The following is a 23045-nucleotide window of genomic DNA, read 5'->3' on the forward strand; positions in this document are numbered from 1 at the left end:
CCGCGGCTTTGTTGGCGCGCCCGGTCCAGTGCTGCCGGCATCGCGGTGGAGAGCGACCGGGCTCAGGTCCCCATCGCAGCGTGGCTGCGCTGGTTTGTCATAGGCATCCCCAAGTGCTCGGGCTGTCGTGGCATGCCGTCCTGGTGATTGATATCCAACAGCTGCTTTACTTGCCTAGAGGCACGTGAAGAAGCAATGAGAGTTGTACATTAGCGCAGCCCCTCTAAGAAAAGAGGGTGTGCAGCGATTAATGCTGCATTTGTGCTACATCACAGCTTAGATGAGGGCTGTGTGCTGAAGATACTACCCTTGTTTGTATTTTACATGTGTATTTAGTGACACGGTTTCCTTAAAAGGGAAGAGACTTTATATTTCTGAGTAGTTCCAAAAACAAAATATCAGCTGTGGGTTGACAGAGACAGTGTGATAGGGTGGATAAAGTAGTACTTTGTATTTTTGTGTGTCATTATTCTGTTTTCTTGAATCACAGAAAAAAGATTTTCAGCAGCTTAGCTACTGATGTGAAATCACCCATGGGTAGCAGTAAGGAGGAGGGAGGTTCATCTTTGTTCTTAGGAATCTACAGCTCTTCGAGGTGCTTTGTATGCATGGAACCTGCACACTGCCTGCACAAATATGAAGTCTTCTGCCAAAGCAAGCTTGTTGGCCTGCTCCTCCTGCATTCTCTCTGCTAATATAGCATTCAGCAGACTGTGTGCCGGGGACCTGAGCTTGGCAAAGAGGCCAGGAAAATAAATTTTATGTAAAGCACAAGCAGTGCCCCCAAATACAAAGGGATTCGGGAAGAAGAAAGGAGGGAGGAGGACAAAGACAAGATGTCTTGTGAGGTCCATGCTAAAATGAGAGTGTCTTCTGGAGTTCAGAGTATGATCTCAGCAGGAGCTGTGATGTGTGCTGTTTTGAGATGGGGTTAGATGTTTTCCAGTGGCACACTGTGGGTTTTTTTAATGACAAATATTGACACATTAGCCCCAGATGTATTTTCTGGGGGAAGTGGTGTTGAGGATTGCCTGGAAGCTTTCAGCCAGTTTGTCTGCTTGTTGCTAGTTAAGAGACACTGACTAGTAGAAGATAGTGGTCCCTGTGTGTAAAAGCCATTGTTTTCAGAAGGCCCTATAAAATGCACTAAAGGTTTCCTAGCTGTTACTGTTCCTGTGACTGGAAGTTACCTTTTAGTGCTACAGTTCACTTTTCTTCCAAGTTGACAAACCAGAGGACCAAAAAAATGTTGTTTTTCCTCTAAGGCATGAATATAAAAATAGGTAGAAGACAAGCTGTGGGACTACCTTGGTTATTTTGCAGCTTTATTTTTTTTTTTTAATTGGAGTTGATACATATTTGAGTAGCTTGTACTTCAAAGGAAGTTAGGAGGTTTTATTTCCTTAAGTAAAGACAGGGTGCAGTGGGACAGGTGTTTTTCAGTCTTATTTAAATACTTCAAAACAACATACCACCAAGGCTGCAAAGAAATGTCTGCATCCCTTGGGACAGTCAGGTCTAGAAATGTTTTTTAATTATGGATAACTGTTAATGTGCCTTAAATATAAAGCACAGTCATTAACTTCCTTTATTATATGTCCAGTGTGTTTCAGAAACGTTTTATTAAACAGTTTTAGCATGTTTTATTAAACATGCTTAAATATGTTTCGCACACAAAAGACAACTGTTTTTGTGTGTTTTGAGGGAAGTCAGTTCAGCTTCTTGCTGTGGGAGTCTTGTTTGCAGAAAATGAGCACTGACTCAATTTTGTTTATCTTACCTGTTGAATAGGAGGGGAGCTGTTTGCTTCTTTACCTGTGGGAAGGCTCTGACTACTCTCCGTGCTAGGATTGGAGCTCCATCTCCTCTTGATTGTGTCTTGCACCAGAGCTGGGGGGAACCAGGGAGGAGAGGGAACCTGGTCCCCGTTGTCTGCTGGAGGCTGATGCTGCAGCCTCCACCGCTGTAAGGACGCAGCTCTGCTAGCTCTGCCCCACTCTGAAGGAGCTCCTGGGCTGATGGGCCCCATCGTGCACAGCCTCAAGGAAGCTTGTCCCACAGTTCTTCACCATCTGTGTGTTTGCACCACACAGTGATCTAAAAACTTTGGACAGAAATTACTGGGAAAATTGTCACCTATAAATTTCGCTTTCTGTTTATTAAAAAATTAAATCATAGGAGTATAATCTGAAGTCTTTCAGTAAGGTTCATGCTTTGCATTCATAAGGCTGTTCCGTAGAATCACCTATGGTATGCATCAAAACATGATTCAAGTCTGTGTTGTAAATTGCAGTTTTTTGTTTAGACTCAAATTGTGATTAGGCTTGATACTTTCACAGCTTATTTTTACCAAAAGGGACTTCAGTATTGCTTTAATAGAGGTATTTTTGCCAAGACAAATGGGAATTATTTGTAGATGTGGGTGTAGAAATCTACAGAAATATTTTCCTGGAATAGTAATACTGAGAAAGAAAGTGGAAAAGGGGTAGGAAAGTTGAGCAAAGATGTGAGGGAGAAAAATGATGCATTTGCCAATATGGAAAGAAAATACTGAAGGCATTAGAGGACGCATACTTTAGAACTTGTAACTGATTTTATTGCTTTGTTGTGAAGTAGGTTAATGGAAGGATATGTGCTAGTAGCTCTTCTATCTTTTTGGCACATGGGATTAAGAAGAACATGTGAAAAAGAGTGGTGCAGTCATTCAAGATGACTAGCTATACCTGGCAGGATGTTGCAGTACTTGGCAGTAGGGTGCAGAGTTCCTGGAGTTTCCTAGAATGGAATTCACTGTAGTAAGCCAGAATATGAGTGTACCCACCACCTCAGCAGAATGCATACTTAATGGTGGATTACAGGGCTTTGTTTTGCTGTTTGAGATTTTGCAGTTTTGAGATATCCCAAATATGCTGTTTGTGTTTTTTATAAAAGGAGAATTATAGAATTTTTTTTTTTATTTTTTATTTTTTTTACAAAATTGTACAAAGATATCATAGACACTGTTCCTTTTTCACCTAAAACACACTCATGTGGGTCTGTAATTGAGATACTTAGAACCATGGTACTTGATACTTGAACCATGATACTTAGAACTGTTTGCATTCAGATATACAGTCAAGTTATTCTTCATTAGCTCATCAGTAGAAACTCTTTTCACAAGGCTTTGTGCCCTCATGCATTACTGGTGTGTGCTGTGCCCTTCTGCTAGATTGCCACTGTTCCTACAGCAAAATGAAAACGGTACAGTGTTTCAGCTACCACGTATCAGTTGGGCATGTTAATCAGGTTAAGGTGTATTTTGTGCTGCTGATCTCAGCAGAGAATTGCAGTGGCGGAGTTGGGGGGGATTTGGTCCTTAGAGGAAAGAGATGATTTTGGAAAAGTGAAGGTGAAAAACAGTTAAATGAGGTCTTAATACGCAGTAGAAGAGTGACCACATCACATCAGGCAAGGTGTCCATCCAGGCAATTACCCAATGTCTGACAGTGGTGAATAATAGTTATCTGGTGAAGCTACATTGTTATGCTACTGCTTCCAGCTTGTGTTTCAAGGACTTCCTAAACTCGGGGTAGTGTTACTGATCCAATAGTCCCCTACTCACTTCTCTTCTGCAACCTTGTTGCTTTCTGAACCTACGTGAATTCTTGAAGTCTGAAGCATACAGTATTGAGTCAGGTTAATACACTTCTGTGTCAGCTTTTTTTTTTTACTCCTTGGAAGAGGCATAAAATATTGTTTGCATTCTACCAGCTACTTCTGACTCTATGGACCTGTGTCATATAGCCTCTCTCTTAGTCATTCATCACCAATATGAAGAGTCCTTTGAGGGTTCAAAGAGCTAAGAGGTGCTGATGTCACAGCTGTGTTCTCACTGGATGTGACTGGATGTGATTTGCAGCTCTTAATTGTTTTTTAATGCAGACTCATTTAACTTGGCTCATACAAGGGCAAGACAAAAGAATGCGGGTATGCAGCTACAACAATTCAGTTTTTCAAGGAGCATATTTTTTTGTGGTTGATGCACAGTTAAAATCTGCAGAGACAGTCCTTCAAATATGCAGAAAAAGGGGTAACATATTTTCTGAAGCTTGAGTTGGACTAGAGAAAAAAATTCTAAAAACTTAACAGCTTTGCCTAAGAAAAAAAGAAATTCACATGCTGATATAGAAGAGAGTGTGTCATTACACTGATTCATGTTTTAAATATAACTTAAACATGACAACCCTTTGATGATTAAGAGATTATATGTGTACACTCAGGAGTATTTTTGCATATATCAATTTACGAAAGCTAAATATCAGATCTGACTCTTTTCCCTACTGCCTGTTATATTTTCTGTATTTTCCTATATGCTTATAATCTATTTATAAGAGCTTTTCGAATTTAATAATAGATACCTAATCTTATTATCTCTCTCTTTGGAGGAGCACTGTAGGCCCAGTGATTCAAGGTAGTACCAGAACTCAACTTTACCTCTCTGAAGTGTATTACCATTACACAGAAAATTTTCTGCCTTGAAGTCCTAGGCTGCAACTGTTTGGTTAGGATTTTTGTTTTTCTAGAGACTGAAGATATCTGTACACTACTTCTTATTGTCCGTATGAGAAGTAGTTTAAATGCTTTTCCCTATTTTTTTTTTTTAATTTGGATTTTTCCCTACCATCATATTCAGGTTCCCTAAGGTGAATATGGCAAATCCATCACTTTCGTGTGAAAGTTGTTGACTTAAGTGTAGCTATTTATTTACTTAAAAGTAGGCTTGTACTCAAATGCATCACTGAGCTGAGGCCAAGGCGTTCTCTAAACTAACTCTCACAATGTCCCTGTGAGGCTAGTGACCACTTCTTTTTCTCATGTTACAGGCTTGGGGCCCAAATAATCTGTGACTCATGCAGCAAGCTCATGGCAAATGGGTGACTAAAATGCAAGTTTCCACTCTTGATCTCTTTTGCAAATTATTAAACATTTAATTTCTGAAAGTTAGCAGTAAAAATTATTCCATTCATTTTGCTTGTTTCAGCACATGCCATATTTCCTGGTGTGCTCTTGGATGTGCTGTATTTAAGTTGTCAGTAATTCACTTGTTTCTACATGTTTTCCTCCACCGGAATATGCTGTTTTTTAAACAGCGAATGTAAAACAGAATAGACCTCCCTAGTTTATAAGTAATTTATAAAGATAAACTGTGTCAAAAAGAAACAAAGGACAGGAAAATAGAATTCACTGGAAATGTCACATACCATTTTACCCTTTTAGCAGTGTCATCTGGTCAATTTAGAATTCTTGAAAGCTTATAGGATGATGTTTGGTGTCTAGAAACTGGAAAAAACTTGTCCCTGTAGTTTCTGCAGTAAGATGCATCTTTACAGTGCTACAGAAATCCTTAAATTTTGTACATAAACTTTCTGCAAGATCAGATACTTCGTCTGCTTCATCAACTGCTCTGTAAGTGAAACCAGGTGAGTGCTGCAGAGCTTGTTCACACAAACTGTATGTGAAGGTCAAAAGCCCATTTGTCATTGGAGCAGGGAACCATTTATCATGTACAAATACCCTCTGGTTTTTGTCTCATCCTTAATGGTGATCTGCCAAACACCTGCACAAGAGGGTAGAAATGAAATTCATGGCTCTCGTGTGTGCTGTCTGCCATGGACACTAGCGTGGTTTTACTTGACCATAATTTCATATTTATTCTCACAAACAAATTCTATTCCAGTGTCTATTTACCTCTTTCCCTTGGAATGCAATCTTCTCACTATCCTCTCCCCCTCACCTCATCATCCTTTCTAATCCGTAGATAATAGCTTAATTGTTTTGCGTATCACCTAAACATATGTAATCCAACTTTCCCTACTTGTTTGTAGGCATAGAAGTTTTAAAATATAAATTTGAAATTTCTTCCGGAAAGAGGCTTATGTTCTCAAGGATTTCATTAGACCAGCTGATGAAGATTATTTCTATCTAAAGGTCTTCTCTTACACTGTAAATATAATGCATGCTTTCACTTCTGTCTCTTGATGTGTGGCACTGAAGTGGTTCTGTGGTTTGAAAGATTTGGTTTAAGACATACGAACCTTGGCTCAGGTGGTTTCCATTGGTTGTGTATCATGCAATTTTATGTGTTTTCTATGTGCCAAGAAATTTACTAAAAATTATTAGTTGCTGCACAGGAAACTCAGAAAATCTAGTGCAATAGAGCCTATCTTAAAAGTTTTGTAACTTTTACCATTCTTTGTTTCTTGCTGATTTTTGCTCTGATTTTCTTCTGAAAGTACTGAGCATGGGAGAAAACTTGGTGGAAGCATTCAGAAAACAGCATATATATGTCTAGATGACGGTAGAGTTTTTACAGGGTTTTTTTAGTTGTTTTTTTTTTTTTTTGTGTAACTCAGCTGAGATTGTTCAGGCTGTTCTAAATATTCCATGTTCTAAATATGTGATTTCCAACAGTTACTTAACTGTAGCAGTGCATCTTACTGTGCACATATTCCTTCCAGCTCTTGTACATGGGTGGAAAAGTAGGTTGCTTCCAATATGCTGTCTGTTGTCTTAGTGAATAGGTAATTTCAGAATGAGGCAGGAGGAGAGGATGTGGGACCAGAAAGGAAAGCATGTGGGCACCCTGTTTGGAATTGTTCTTACTGGCGACGTTGAGATTTGTTGAACTGGAGACTTCCAAGGCACTTGAAGCATTGAAATTTTTATTTCTGTTGTAGTTGACCAGCTTGAAGGTCTGTAAAGGTGTGCATGTCATGCTTTAGAAGCTTGCCTGACATCACATTCTGTTCAGTAATTGTTTCTACTTAGGAGCTTTTTAATACTGAGTTCTTGTCCCTTTCGTTGGTTTCTCACTGCCCTTTGGTTTATACCAGACAAGTTCCTCTACCAGGAAAGCAATTAAAACTTTTGTGGTAAGAATTGCTGGGTTGGAAGAGACGTTCAAGATCATCGAGTCCCACCCATGCCCTCAACTAGATCATGGCATCAAGTGCCACATCCAATCTTTTCTCAAACACATCCAGGGTTGGTGACTCCACCACTTCCTCAGGCAGACAGTTCCGGTACTTTATCACCCTTTCTGTGGAAAACTTTTTCCTAATATCCAACCTATATTTCCCTTGGCACAGTTTAAGGCTGTGTCCTCTGGTTCTCATGTCCTCTGGTCAGCTGTTGTCTGGAGAAAGAGACCAACCCCCACCTGATCACAGCCTCCTTTCAGGGAGCTGTAGAGAGTGATGAGGTCACCTCTGAGTCTCCTTTTCTCCAGGCTAAACAACCTCAGCCGTTCCTCACAGGGTTTGTGTTCCAAACCCCTCACCAGACTCGTTGCCTCCTCTGGACACACTCAAGCGTCTCACATCCTTCCCAAACTGAGGGCCCAGAACTGGACACAGCACTGCAGGTGTGGCCTCACCAGTGCCCAGTACAGGGGGAGAATGATCTCCCTGCTCCTGCTGGCCACACCATTCCTGATACAGGCCAGGGGCCATTGGCCTTCTTGGCCACCAGGGCACACTGCTGGCTTGTGTCCAGCTGCTGTCATCAGCACCCCCAGGTCCCTTTCTGCCTGTGTCCAGCCCCACCATCCCCAGCCTGTAGCGCTGCAGGGGGTTGTTGTGGCCAAAATGCAGGACCCAGCACTTGGACCTATTAAACTTCATCCCACTGGACTCTGCCCATCCATCCAACCATTCCAGGTCTCTCTGCAGAGCGCTTGTCCCTTTCAACAGATCGACACATTGCTCCCAGCTTAGTGTCATTGCAAATTTACTGCTGTGTTGCATGGGGAAATATTTTTTTGCGTATGTTGTTTTTCTCCAGTCTTTTCCTTAGTGGGAATTATATTCTCTGAGACTAGACAGTGTGGTAATAGGTCAGCACTGGGGCTGGTGGTGTTTGATGGCCCAGATCAACGGAAGCGTGTCATTTCTTCTGGTTTCTCTTTTATTTTTAAGGCCTGTGATCCTTAAAATATGCTTAAAGAAAAACATTAATTTCTTTGCACTCTAAGTAAGCAAACTTTCTTTACAACGTTTTCAGATGATACAGGTGTGGGAGGTTTTTAGCATGTTTGGCATGTTTTATTGCACTTAGCATTTGATAACACAGAAGTGTAAAATATCTTGATATTTTTCTCACTTTTTGGGTGGTGTCATGTGATGTTCTGAATTATCTGGTAAAATAAGCCAATTTCTTTCCAGGAAACCAGCCCCAAAATGAGTAACGGATAAGCATGCTGCTTGCTTCCGAGCACAGAGTCGTGTCTCAGGAGGTTCATATGTTATCCCTGGGTTGTACAGTGCATGTTTCCAGTTTCTGACCGTGTGGAACAATGTGGGCTTGTATGAGAGTGTGGTAGTGGCACAAGTTAAAAGCGGTGAAGGAATACTTGAGGAGACGGGAGATGTTGCAGCCTGTTCGGCGGCTCACTGCTGTCTGCCTGCTGGGGTTTGCTGTCCACATCTGTTTGCTCAGTAGTTCTGTAGACATATCCAGGCTTGCAGGTATTCACTGTTTTCACTTGGAAGCTGTGCAAAATAAATATTTTAATTTTCTTTTTTTTTAAAAAAAAAATAATTTAGGGTGGTTTAAGCTGTGTTGGCTGATGTGACCAGTATGAGAAGTACTTGTTTTCTTGCTCATGCTGTAGGAAGGGGTGCATGAGCAGCAACCTAGATTGTGTGGAGCTGTGCTACTCTAGCAAAAGAACGATATGCAAATAGTGCAGTCATCCAGCAGATGGGTGGCAATGAAATATCTGAGATACTCCAGATACATCGTGGGCTGAAGCATCTGAGACACTCCAGCTGAGTCTGTGCATTGGAAGCTTCCCTCTTACTGGTGGGCTGGAAGCACATGCAGTATGGCTCTGACTAAAAGCTGTCTTGAATAATGGATTTAAAATCTTGCATAATAGTCTGTTGAAAGCTGACGTGCAAAAAATTTGGGAATAGTGAGACAGCGGCATTTGTAAATGGCATGACAAATAACACATTTGTACAGATAGAGCTCTTTATAAAAGGTAGGTAATTGGTGTATGTCGTGTGAGAACTTGACTGTTACTAAAAGCACTCTGAAGCAAGCTGCGAAGCAAAATATTGCACCATGCTGTCTACCACAGTATAATTGCAAAAGTAGGAGGTGTTCTTTTCTGGGACTGGCCATCAGGAAGATATGCCTAGATCATGATCTCCTTTAGGAGACCTCAGCATAGGTACAGGTCAAAGGGAAATGGGGGAAAATTCAGGTGCATAGGAACTTCCAAGCAAAAGTGGTTCAACAGTTTTGGTATTTTGTCCTGCATTTTACTCTGTAAATGCATTTGCAGAGTAAAATTCATGCTGTATTTATGGCATACAAACCCTTTTCGTGCAGCCAAATTATTGCATTTTCTGGGGCAAAACTGGCTACATGCAGTTATTATACATGCTTATGTGTGGTTCTCTCTAAAGGCTTCCACAGAGTGGAAATAAACCAATAATTTGAATCAGATTATCAGTCTGTCCTTCAAAAAAGCTGGTAGCTGCTCTCCAGGATAGAAGAGATCCTTTTTCAGCTAGAGAATTTCAAATAACACATGAAGAGGGAAGGAAGTATTGCAATGATTACTCCTTGTTGTAATAGAAAAACTATATGGTGAGTCTTTAGAATGTGCTGAGTATCTCCTTATTGGCTTAATTTAATTATTTTTATTTTGTAAGGAGTAAGACAGCAATTCTGCTGTCTCTTTCCCACCCATCCTTGGGGTAAGCTGTGTTTTCACTTGAGTGGGATAGTTGAAAACCTTTTATGATTGCCAAGATGAGGTTTGCAAACAAAGCAGAAAGCTTTCTACAACACAGGATATGCTTGAAATATGACACAAGTGTTTCCAATGGCTGCTGTAATGAATGTTTTCTGGGGTTTTTGAAATTATTTCTTTAGAGGTCTGGCAGTACTTTAGAAGGCCTTAGTGGGAAGAATTGTGGGAAAATTATTTTGTAAAACTATTTCAAGTCTTGCATAGCCAATCTGGATTCAGTTGATACAGCTGAGTAGTTGAAAAACTTTTTAACTGTTGATATCACACTATAATGAACACTGTAGTAATTTCTTCAGTGTAACAGAAAAATGTCCTAACTGAAAAATTAACCAAGTTTAAGGAGTTGGGGTTTCAAACCATAAAAAACAAAAACCAACAACCAAACAAAAAACTAAAAAAAACCCCACCAAAACCTCAATCCTGGATCAGATAATTAAGAAGCTAGTCATAAATACTGTTTTTGAATCAGATGAAAAGCTCCACCTCTATCCAGCTTTTAATACCACATCTAAAACACAGAAATTACTCTCACTGCTGAGTGATGGTAAGTTGAGTGTAAAAGCACATGAGGTTAAAGCAAACTGTTCCACTGCACATAACAGATTGGGCAGTTAAGTTTGAGAGCCTAGGATTAGGTTTGTCAAAGAACAGAAAGGAGAATGCTGAAAATTAATTTGTTATAATGAACAGGTGCAAGAAGCACTTCTGGAGGACTTGGAATAATTTTTGCACTCTGGGATAGCTTAACTCCAGTTAATGTTTCAGTGCCTTCATTGTCATTGTGCATACATCTGGAGATGCATTGTCTCTCCCATGAAAGGGTAATCCATCCTGTTCAATAGTAACAGCTCTTTTTCCTTGAAACAGTGAAGTATCAGATTTTGCAGCATGTGGGACAAAAGGCTCCTTTGCTGCTTCTCAGAATAAGATTACAGTTGTCACATTTCTCCTTCATCAGCGTGCCTGACACATCAGAGTATGGCTCAGACTTCCCTTTGTTAATAGAACAGAAAGAGGACCTTTATACTCTTCCATTATTAGTAGTTTTTATTTTTCCTATTTAATGCACATGACTTATGCCTAATTCCCCTTCAGGATTTTGTTTCAAAAGTTCGGTTTCAGTTAACTCAAACTTCTGAGCATCCTTCTGAAAAGATTTCATCTACAAGAAATATTACTTGTAATGAGGGAAAAATATTATGCCAGCTTTGTGAACACTCCATACAACACTGCTGACTGGAAAACCAGAGAAAACAGTCAAATGCAGGTTTGTCTCTTAAACTAGACAAGTGTGATGAGTTAGAACTGCTGCTGAGGATGGGCCAGGCAGTGATGACACTGGTGTGCTTTCCTCTTGGTGTGCTTCAGAAGAAAGACAGAAACAATACTAGTAACTGAAATAATAACAGCACTCATTTCTGGGCAATAGGTACAGAGATCTGGAGTCATGTTGCTTCCAGGCTTTGTGTCCAAATCCAGGCATGCCAGCAGAGAAAAATCACAAGGTTTGATAAGTAAGATGCAGGTGACTTTGTTACTGAACCATTCCTGATGCACCTCTACTAGCAATTGCTATGAGTAAGTTAAGAGTTTGCTGCCTCTGTACACCTCAGCTTATTAAAAGTGTTGCCTAAGTTGCATCAGCGTAACTAGAAATAAAATAGTATTTGGTATTTTAATTTAAACAGGTTTTAGGGCTTCCAGTGTAGAAGACAGGCTTATCTTTTTCAGCTTCTTTTCCATAAGGGAAAGTGAGGAGTTTGTTCAGCTTCTGTACAGAAAAAATACATTTAGACATTCTTTGCATAACTGTGGGGAAGCAAAGGTTGCTTTGCTGTCTCATTGTTCAGATTTCTTAATCTCATAATACAAGTTAACTGTGAAAATACTCTGAAAAATACCCACTGGAATTATGAAGAAATGGTCTGGGCCGTACTGGGTTCCCACACCACATGTTTTTGAGTTAAATTTTGTCGAAGACACATGTGCTATTGTTCCATGCAGTTATACCATGGCAAGTGACCAGTAGCAACTGAGTAACAGATACTTTGTAAATAGTCACAGCTTCAGTGGCAGTTCTTGACACGCGTGGCTTAAAATTGCCGTTTGTTGTTGTTTCTTTTTTTGTTTTGTTTTATGTATTTTGTTCTGTATTCTGAAAGCCTGTCTCTTATTTTTTCCCCCTGTGTGTGTGTGTGTGTTCCAGTGACTTTATAACATGCAAGGCACTGATACCAGGGGGAGCTCCCCTGCATTCCTCCATCCTCAGAACGGGAGCAGTCACAGGTCTTCGGGGTATGTCCTGGGGAGAATTGCCCCTCTCCGTCCCCCGCCACCTTCGCAGAGCCATGCTGCAGCAGAATTTACCTCGGCAAGACAAGAAGCCCAGACAAGACTCCCGTCCTTACCAGTGGAGCAGCACCGCCGACAGGCAGAAGCCAACAGGCATAAAAATACTCTTATTTGCTCTGCCATTTCTAGCCTTTCACTTTTTGTTGCACTGGGGATTTTTTTGGGAATAGCTTCAAAATATGCTCCAGATGGTAAGTTCATTAAGAAAATCATCCTAGAAGTTATGCTACCTGTGAACATAACTCAGTAATTCAGCATCAGGATTAATGTTGAAAGTTAATAGGACATTCCCTGTGATTCATACAATGAAGGAGGCAGAGACTGGGGGAAAAGATCAGCTCCTGTTTTTGTTATCAGTATTGTTTTTATTACGTATGGATTGATTTACTTACATGAAACAGAAAGGCATAGCAGTAAATAAAGACTATTGTTGAGGGGCGAAAGAGGCATGAATGCTTTAATAGCATAATTATTTTTATCTGCACAACCGGTGAACTCATAGGTTCACAAATTGTAGACAAAACTAAATCCTACCTGTTTCAGTGGTAACTGAGGAAGATGGTATAAAAATGTTACAGTAAAATAATTTTAAAATCTTTGAGAACCTATGCTAATAGTTTTTTAAAATACAATAAATACAATATTGTTTAAAAACAAACAGTAGTGTTTGTTTTGTTTATATGCAAATTAGGCAGGGACCTTTTTTTAACTGTTAGCCCTGATTTTTTGTGTTCACCTCATTTTAGAAAACTGGGCAACTTTTTTGGAATTTGGAAAATCTCTGAAATGTGTCAGTAATTATAAAGCATCAAAAGTAATGTGATTACAAAGTGTACATCCCTCTAGCCAGTCACTCATAGAGAATGCTATGAGATGCAGTTGTTAAATATTGGTAGTACAATTTGGAGTGTGGGTTGTTTTGGTGAGTTTAGAGTTTTTGGCTGTTTTTAAGGCAGTTGTCAGGTTTCTAAAAGCTAAACAGGATTTTGAATTGAAACTATTGGCTACTGTAATGACAGACTTCTCAGTGGCTTTTGACATAGTCATTCAAAGGATGCTGCTTCCAAAGTCAGTGCAACACAGGCTGAACAAATCAGGTAACCAACTGAAGATTTCAGATGACAGTACAAAATAAATGCAAATATACAGCTGAAGTGCTCTTGGTGGTGGCTTGCTGAGATACCTCCTTGGATGAAGTTACTGAGCTTTCCTAATAATTATGAAGGAAAAAAAACCTGGGAAAATGAAAGATTATTCCTTTGCTGTGATACAGATTGCTGGTAACGGGTACATATGCTGTAAGTACTTTTCTTATAGACAAATCCAGAGGATACTGGAGGGTGACTTACCCAGTTAACATTCTGAAATACTTTGGAGTGCAGCCAGGCTCTTGGTTCTGTTGTGCAATAAGACAAGAGTTAATAAGCTCCACCTTAATATGAGGATGAACTTTACTGGGTGAGTGGCCGTGCACTGGAACAGATTGCCCAGAGAGGCTGTGGAGTATTCCTCACTGGTGTTACTCCACAACTGTCTGGATACAATTCCATGCAATGTGCTCTGGGATGACCCTGCTTAAGCAGGGAGGCTGGACCAGATGACCCACTGTGGTCCCTTCCAGCTGTTTTTATTCTATGGTACTGTGAAACCTTGAAACAAGAGAAACTCCTAGAGGCACTAGGGAAAGCCTGGCTGATGTTTTAATCTTGCAGTATGGCTGTTGCAGAAACTCCCCAAAGGTCCCCAGTAGGCTGAAATGTTAATGTGCATTAACAGGTGCATAATAGCTCTGACCCGAGCACATCTGGTACTGCAGCAAACAACAGCAGTTCCAGTTAGGTGTGCTTTTCTTCAAGGCTAGTTGGAAATCCATATTGTCAGAACTTTTAATAGCTGTTTAAAAGGCAATGGAAGGAATCTAACACTTGGTAGTAAATGCACATGAATTCTAAACCTCTACCATGCTTTCTCCAAAAGGAAAATGCTGTTTGTCAGCATTTCTGTTCCTGCTTTTCAGCTGGTTTCTTTTTCCTCCTTGCATCTGTATTCCTGACATCTACTCCTGACTCATCTAAGCAGTCCTGAACACTGGAGATCAGGGACAGCAATGGAAATGCAATTTCCTTCCCCATTTCCCTGGGCGTCTGATGTGGGGTCAGAATGACAACCTAGGGAGATGGAAAAGTTCTTTGCTCTTGCAGCTCTCAGCTGGACCTTGCCCAGGGTAAACAGGATCCTCAGAAAATTTAGCTGCCAAAGTCTGATAAACTTCTGCTGAGCATAATATAACACTGATAATTTTTTTCCCAGAGTCCTTAAAAGTTCCAGACATGATGTCTAAACAAGTAGAAAGTAACTATTTAGTTGTACCTTGAAAACTGTTCCCTGCCTGTCTTTTTCTCCTGTCAAATTTCATGTGCTTGCTCTATGAAAGGTTCTAGCACTGGGGTGTTTTTTGGGGTCAAGATGCTTTCCTAGGGGTGGGATGGTGTACTTTTCCTCCACCACTTGCAGAAATTTTACTTCTCCCCCCCAGCTCTAATAGAAGCCATTAAACCTGAAAGAATGCTGACCCATTTTTTACAGAAATGTTTTGAAGCAGAGGCTTGACTTGAAAAATTTTCAACATGAGTGCCTAAATTTGGCAAGGTCATCACTACTTAACGGTTTCTGGTCTGTACTTAAGTTTTTATTTAAATAAACTTTAAAGGCAGTAACTGTTATATAAAATATACTTGGTAAATTTGGAGATAACATACGGTGAAATTCTAAATATTTGATGTTTTCATGCAGCCCACCACAACTGCTAAGGGAGAATTTCAAAATACTTTTGTTAAACAGATCTAATCTGCTTGCCAAAAAGTTGACCCGCTGTGCCCCAAAAGCATGTTTGCATTACAGGAGTGCCTGTTTCTGATTCTGATGGCTTTCTTGCTGAATTGTAATGTACAATAGATTTTAAAATTACAGATTTTTTTAGTTGCTGTTTTATACGTTTTCTTTCTGATTCAATAGAAAATTATATGGTCACTAGATCTGCTCTTCCGTGAATCACAGTAAGCAGAAGTCATCAGGTTGCTGACTCATGGTTTCCTCACACTGCCCTTTGCTACCAGCCAGGAAATAAGTGTTTCTTCACAGTGCTTGTGTGTGTGGTGTCTGGGGAAAAGGGATTAGGGACTCTGCATGAGTCAGGCAGTAGACTTGCCTTTATCTGGTGAGTGCTCAGCAGTCTTGCTGATTGTAGTTCTTGCGTTTTGGCTTTCCTTCATATTGAATTACATTTTCTGAAAGCTGTCTTTGTAGGATCCTCCCAAAAGATTTTATTTTGTTTTTATTTTCATAATGCTTATATGCCTTCTGCCCTTTGCAGTTTGCTAATTTTTCCCCACTGGTAGTCAAATCTTGGTTTATGTAGCTTTCCTGAGTTGTGAGGGATTTGAATTAAGGAGAGTTAATACTAAAGGAAGAACATTACTGTTAGCAAAACTAAGGCTGGCTTGTATTAAACTTGTGAATTGGTTTTGGTTTCTTTAGATATTGCAAGGATGGACTGTTTCTGATAGCTTTTTGCATCCGAAGTAGCGCTTTGGAAGTGTAGGTGTATTTCTTCAGAACACAAGATGTGAAAAGGCTATTTTGGCTGTTAACCTCAGTTGGCCCACTGAATTTGGCAACTTCTTTCTTGTCTTTTACATAGGAAAAATATTTTTAATATTTAATTTTTAAATATTAATTTTTAATTTTGATAAGATAATCCAAGGAATATATTTTCCAGTTTTTATAGTATGTCTATGCTTCCACATTACTCAGATGCTTAATTTGCTGAAGAGGTGGGTGGTATAAGTACTGCATTGCTGTAACTTACTCTGAAATCCTACAAGCTGTCACTTCTTGCTGTTTCCTCTCCTTCTCTGGCCTTGTAGCTCAGTTTATAGTCTGTGTAGTGCCATGGCTTTCAGCAAGGACTGTGTGTGTCTCTGCTCTTGTGTAGTTTGTAGCCTGATACTTAAACTGAGTTTCTAAGGAATACAGGTGTTTAAGCTAGACCCAAATTTCTCATCTCCCAGGAAACTGCTCTAGCTAGTTAAGTTTTATACTAAGTATGTTAAGGGTGTCTTGTCCCTCCTGCAAGCTTCCACTGAAAGAATGAATTTAAATGCTTAAAAGTAAGAAGGGATCAGCCTTTCTGACCGAGTTGAGACTTGAGGAGGTGAGATGCTTTGCAACCATGTTAGCCTACTTAGGCTAACCTAAGGCTTCCAGTGAGCAGTGTGATTGCTCTCTGACTGCATTCCACTTATCTTTGACAGGTGACCTAGCAAATAAAAGAAAAATCTGTTTGGGTTCAAAAGTATGGTCAACAATGTGTGGTCAATAGTACTTTAATTCTGTAAAATAAAATGCCTTCCTACTCCTGAGACTTTAGCTGTTTTTCAGATGTCTTTTTGGCTGTTAAAATAAAATGACTGCAGTATTGAAAGCACAGAAGGATGTGGGAGTCCTTTGTGGTTGACTGACCTTTTCTTACTAGTGTTCATTCTAATGCCACCTTGATTGATGTGATGATGTTTTTTTTTTTAAAGTTGGATTTCACATTGTATTGCAGAGAATTGTCCTGATCAGAATCCTCGCCTTAAAAACTGGAGCCCTGGCAAAGATCCTGAAAAACGAGTTATTATCAAAAAAGGGGATTTGTTTCGTCTGAACTCAGACGCTACAGTACACTCTATAGTTATACAGGATGGAGGTATGAAATAGCAAAATGGATACCTTGCTTGCTTCAGTGTCCTGCATATTTTTTATGCAGATTTTTTTCTATGATTGCATAAAAATATGTTGAAACTTCATCTTGCAGCTTACTGACCGGTTCCCATGCTTTTTTACTTTTCAGCCTGCTGCCAGGTTGAGTATATAATTCAAAAGATGAATTCTCTGCCGTGATACTCTAGTATCTTTTCAGTCCAGCATTGATGTAGTTTTCTGTTTCTACTAAACAAGGTTGTTTATTAGCCTGTGTGGTACTGAATCTGTTTGTCCTCCAGTGGTAATTGTTGTATATTAGTAATCCTACCAAACAGGTAGAAAAAGAATTGGAATAAATCAGCTAATTCTTAGAAAGATAAATCACAATTGGTAGCAGTTACTTTCCCAAACATTCTTAAATATATGTAAGAACATAACAGCTTAATTCATGGGTGTGAAAAATAAATCTGTATTTTTTTCTGTTCTTACTGCAGAGCTTGGTTATTTGAGTCTCTCCGAATTTTGCTTTGATATACAGAAATACTTCTTTTCCTTTAGGTTTACTTGTTTTTGGTGATGATAAAGAAGGTTCTAAAAATATTACCTTGAGAACTCGATTTATCCTGATAAAGGATGGTGGAATGCTTCATGTTGGAGCAGAGAAATGCCGCTATAAATCCAAAGCAACTATTATTTTGTATGGGAAGTCAAACGAAGGTGCTGATGTGCCAGAATTTGGCAAAAAATTTATTGGCGTGGGCCCTGAAGGAACACTGGAGTTGCACGGGCACCAGAAGGTATCATGGACTCTTCTGTCAAAGACTATGTATTTCTCAGGGCTGGCCTATGGTCATTATACATTTAAAAAGAATTTTTCCCGAGGACTAAATGTTAGAGTGATCGATCAAGATACAGCAGAGGTTTTGGAAGTGCTGAAGTTTGATACTCATGAATTTGCAGAGGAAAGCTTAAAGCTCCAGAACTTACTGAAAAATGGGCATCCTGGTCGTATTATTGCTATTGCTGTGGGAGATTCAGCTGCTAAAAATCTTTTGGAAGAAACCAGAGTGACTGTTCAAAATCTTCTGGGAAGTAAGTTTGTCAGAGGATTAAGTTACAGGTAAGTAATTTATTTTCCATTTTGTGCTGAATAAAGATGACACGCAGTTTTGCTGTGGGGATTTGTTAAGCTTTGACATTCCATAAAGTTTTCAGAGAGTTCTTGGTGCTGTACATAGTGCTGCAGTAATAGTGTTCAATTAGCAGTACAGTGCAGAGACTGGTGTCTATGTGACAGACTTTTTTACTTGAAATTACTTGCTATCACTGTTCTTTCTAGAAATTCAACTAAGACATAGATAACAGTTTCTAGGTGAAGCTTTTAATTTGTATGACTTTGGAAGAGCAAGGAATGGAACTAAATTATCTCTAAGGTTCCTTCCAACCCAAAACATTGTTTCTAAGGAATACTAATCCCAGGTATCAAACATCTTATTCATACTCCTGTGCTGTTGAAATAAAAGTACATTACCTCTCCACTGAGATCTCAAAGGACCTGACTTGTAAAATTACTTTGTGATTGAAATGCAGTTACAAGGTGTTTCTATATTTTGGCCATTCTTTTCAGTTGGTCAGGATTTGGATGGTGAGACAGTAGAAGAGATAAAACAGGGATTATTAAAGCAGGAAACTTGCACTGCTCTTCATTGCTCTTCATTTAGTTGAGTTCATTTAGTGCACGTTCTGAACTTGGCTTTCTGCTGCAGAGGGTTGTCCACACTAGTCTGGGCAACGCAAAGCATTGTGCCCAGGCAGTCAAGAAGGTTCTGGCTAGTATCAGCAATAATGTGGCCAGTAGGACTGGGCAGTGCTGTACTAGCACTGGTGAGGCCACATCTTGAGTCCCGTGTCCAGTTCTGGGCCCTTAATACAATAAAGGCTGATGTGCTGGAGCATGTCCAGAGAAGGGCAATGAGCTGAGGACGAGTCTAGAATGTAAGTCATATGAGGAGCTGCTGAGGGAGCTGTGAATGTTTAGCCTGAACTAAAGGAAGTTCAGAGAGACCTTATTACTCTCTACAAACCAGGTGGGGGTCAGCCTCTTCTTGTAAGCAACCAGTGACAGAACAAGGGGACATAACCTCAAGCCACATCCAGGGAGGTTTACAGTTCAACATAGGAGGAATTTCTTAATGGAAGGGGATATTAAGCATTGGCACAGACTGTCCAGGGAGATGGTGAAGTTATCATCCCTGGAGGTGTTTAAGAAATGACTGGATGTTGTACTTTGTACCATGGTCTAATTGACAAGGTGCCCATCAGTCAAAGGCTAGGTTTGATCTTAGAGATATTTTCCATCCTAAATGATTCTGTGATTCTGTGTTAGCAATACAAGTGAAAAGTATACCCAGTCTCCTAACTGCCTGTCAGTCTGTTCTTCTTCTATTAAGATGGTTGTATAACCTCTTTGTATTGTCCAGTGTTTTCCAGGAAATTGGTCATTTGGTTTTTCCATTCTATTCTTATCCCTCACTATCCCCTGACATCTGGATTCCAGTTAGTTTCCTCCCTGTGCTTTGGCAGAGGCAGGCTGGCGTGTCAGTCAGGATGGCATGTTCTGACCTCAGTTCCTGTCAGGAGTACATTTGTGTCACTGGCTATGTAAGCGCAGGGGTGTGGGATGGAATGCTCTTGCCTCTGAAGCAGTTTGGCCAAAAGTGTCAAGACCTGGATGTCCTATAGTAGAATACCACTTCCTGAAAGCAGCAAAGCCTGTGTGGCTTCAGATTGCTCAGGTTCTGGTGCAGCCAGCCCAGCCTGCCCTGAGAGGTGCATGTAGGTTTCTGGTATTTGTCTCTGCCCATGACCTCCACACCAGTTTGTCTGAAATGAGGAACTTCTTCATTCTGTAGCTGGGAAGAAACAGCCTTTTTTCCCTCTCTGCTGAACTGATTCCTGTCTGCTTTTCTTAGTCAATAAAGGCTCTGTAAGCACATAAAATTATTTTCTTCTTGGTGGAAGATAGGCAAGAAGCTTTCCCTGATGGTTTGCTCAGGAAAAGCAGGGGCCAGCTTCTTTAACATTTAAAGCTAGTGAAAAAGATGTCAGCATGGAGGTGAATACTCCATTACAGCCCTCTCCCCTTCTACTTCTTCCTGCAACATGTGAAATCCAAAGCATGCATGAAAATAACTTTATTTTAAATGTCGGTATGTGAAATGTTCAACTTGTTTGCTGCTGCTACCAAAAAGCTGTCCCAGTATGTACTATTCCTGTGAACATGTTAATGCCTAAAATATTGTTTGGCTTTCTGATCCAAATCAACAAAAACTTCAGGAAGGGTTAAAATAAAGGCAACTGGGTTGAAGGTAGGTTTAATATCTGCCTTTGAATTAATCATTAGCAACAGCCTGCAGTCCAGCTAGCTGACACTGTTTTCACTTGGGATGAATGATTCAGCTTTAATGATGCAAAATTGTCTGGCTTTTTAATAGATGATCTCGACTGCTTCCTTTGCATTACAGAGTAGTAAAGGACACCAAAAGAAACTTGTTTTTTTAATCTTGGTGGCAGCTTTCCGTGGTGCATGCTTTGCTTTTAATTTTCAAACACTCACACATCAGTAGCATATTGTACAAAGGTTGCGCATGCATTTCCTTTTCTGGGTCTGAGCATCCTGAAAGATTCAAAAGCTATTGCCTGTCTAGCACAGGGGTGAGCACCAGTGGCTGTTGCTGGTTGTGTCCATCCCTGCTGGCTTGAGGAACACGTGGTCCCCTGGAGTCCTGACTGCTCCTTTGGGGTGTTGCTGGGGCTATGGCAGGAACATTGGCATTGACTCCTTCTCCTCCTGGGCCCTGCTAAAGCTGTTTGGGAGTAAAATCCTGTGTGGCTTCTGTCACACATCTCTAACAATTAGCTTTTGGAAAAATATTGTATATCAATATCTTATTGAATGTCTTACTAAAAATGTATATGAAAGTCTTCCCCAGTAAGAGCTCTTGTATTTTCCAGTTTGTGTATAGGACACCCAGTTATTTTAAACTATTTTAACTTAATTATCCAATGCCCATTTCCTTCTACATTTTGAAGTTGCATTTTAAAATTAATTTGGAAGAGCAAGCAAAAGGTTTTTTTATGACTACTATGCTCCTTGTTTTTTCCGGGTTTTGTAAAGAATTTTTAAAGAGCCATTCTATTTAAACATTCACTTTTGATTTTCACAGGCAAGCCTGGGCTTTAGTTGGTGTCATAGGTGGTGGAAATTCTTCCTGTAATGAATCAGTGAGAAACTATGAAAACCACAGCACTGGTGGGAAAGCTCTTGCTCAGAAAGAGTTTTTCACAGTGGATGGTCAGAAGTTTGTTGTGAGAGCTTACAGCGAATGGAATGATGGTAGGAAAGTGTTTTGTGAAATCCTACAGTTGGGGAAAAGGAAAAAAAAATACTTTATATGTTTTTTTTTTCACTAGAACTTCTGGTTGCAATTTAAATTTTTGAGTGCTTCTATAAGTTTTTTTTTCTTGCTATGATTGAAATAGGAGGACACGGTTCTTCAGTTCTACCTATTTTCTCACTCAGTTTGTATATAGTATGTGAGCAGCATAATATTGACTCCTAAATTCTAGTATATTTAGATGAAGATAGTCTTATAGGTTCTGATGCTTTTAAAATTTATTTTAGTAATTTGGCAGTCATGTATATTTTAAATTGTAAGCTTTTGAGATGTTGATCATGGTACTAAAAAAAAACCTACAAAAGCCAAAAGAAATGTTTTATTCTTGTTACAATTTTTGGTTGCTGTTAGAGTGCTGAACTTTAGGCTGCTGTTCTGATACAAAATTGAATATGTGTATAAAAATATAGAAGACCTGCCACTTGCTTGCTTTTGTCCTTTATTATTATTTTTTTTAATTTAAGATATCTTTGATCTGAGTTTCTATGGGTAATCATCTCCTTCTGTTTTTAGAATTACTAAATGCTATTGTGTTTTCCTCAAAATTTTTTTATGGTAGTCATAAATTTATTTGTTAGGCAGTTGAGCTATTTGGTATTACCCCCTTACTGTTCATTACAACCCCATGAAAATGTATAGATTTACATTTTAAAAAAGTAATCCACCAAAATACATCTTTTACTTACTGGTGCTGTAAAGTTAGGTTCAAGAGTTAGCAAAAGTAGCTGAAGTAATGCAAATTCATCTTAAGCCAATGAAATTCTATGTGTATGCAATTTAGTCTGCCGAAGTGTTCTATTAGTTGTGCTTAAAAAACACTTTGTTTTCCAAGTCCTTGATTACATCTGTAGAGTTTAAAATAGCAAAAAAAAGTCAGTCGAAACAAGCAGAAGTAGCTGGACCTACAAATTACTGCCATATGATAGCAGGGTTTTTTGAAGAAAAAATATAAATTATAGTTTATTCCAGTCACCATTTATCAGTATCTTCTTGGGAATTGTTTGATATAAAGGTGAATATAATCCTTTTTTTTTTTTCTTTCTTTTTTTTTTCCAATTAGGTGTCCCTATATCAGGCTTCCAGGTGGAAGCAGTGGGTGGAGTAATACTGAATCTTCTGGATGATGTTAGTAGTTGGGAGCCTGGAGACAGGATTGTGGTTGCGAGCACAGACTATTCGATGTATCAGACAGAGGAATTCACCCTCCTTCCCTGCCCAGAGTGTACCATGCATCAGGTTAAAGTCAAAGGTATGAGAGCAGTCACCACTTGAAGATCTGTGTGAGATGTGTATTTGCTGCTGGATAGGCCCTTGAGTGGAAGCAGTAAAGAGCAGCCTTTTCTCAAATTGCTGTATGGATTTGTTGCCAAATACACGGATGTGTAATTCTCCTTGCTATAAAGGAGCAAGCTCACCATGCTAACTTTTCTTTTTCATTTCTTCCCAGGCTCATCGAATGCCTTATTTTTTTTTTCCAGTAGGGTTAGGCTTGTTTTCCTTCCTTGGCTCCTTTCTGTCTTTTCACAAGTACTCTTTATACATGCTTGAATAGCTGTTGCAGTCATGGCTTGTTTCCCTTTTAGTGTCATTCTCATCTTTTGAACTATTATCATTATAATCTTTTCTGTTTCTTTTGTTATTAAAAAAGTAGAAATAAAAATAGGAAGGAAAAAAGAAATATGCCATCT

The 23045-nt window shown here is 39.5% G+C and overlaps 1 protein-coding gene across 5 annotated transcripts in view; it reads left to right on the forward strand.

The window, feature by feature from the left end:
• The window catches only part of CEMIP2 (cell migration inducing hyaluronidase 2), a 50749-nt gene that overhangs the window by 1474 nt on the left and 26230 nt on the right, over positions 1–23045 (forward strand). Inside the window, exons 1-6 of one of the 5 annotated variants that reach the window (XM_015653425.3) lie at positions 8607–11380; positions 12009–12345; positions 16764–16904; positions 17459–18020; positions 21127–21296; positions 22418–22606. In XM_015653425.3, coding sequence (XP_015508911.1) covers positions 12021–12345; positions 16764–16904; positions 17459–18020; positions 21127–21296; positions 22418–22606 — 1387 coding nt within the window. In that variant the 5' untranslated portion in view covers positions 8607–11380; positions 12009–12020. Of the gene's footprint in view, positions 1–7697; positions 12346–15246; positions 15372–16763; positions 16905–17458; positions 18021–21126; positions 21297–22417; positions 22607–23045 lie in introns of those variants that run through there. The other 4 variants (XM_015653424.3, XR_001525503.3, XM_033520334.1 and 1 more) reach the window with 4 other exon arrangements.

The sequence above is a fragment of the Parus major genome, chromosome Z (genome assembly GCF_001522545.3).
Source record: "Parus major isolate Abel chromosome Z, Parus_major1.1, whole genome shotgun sequence".
Classification (NCBI taxonomy): Eukaryota; Metazoa; Chordata; class Aves; order Passeriformes; family Paridae; genus Parus; species Parus major.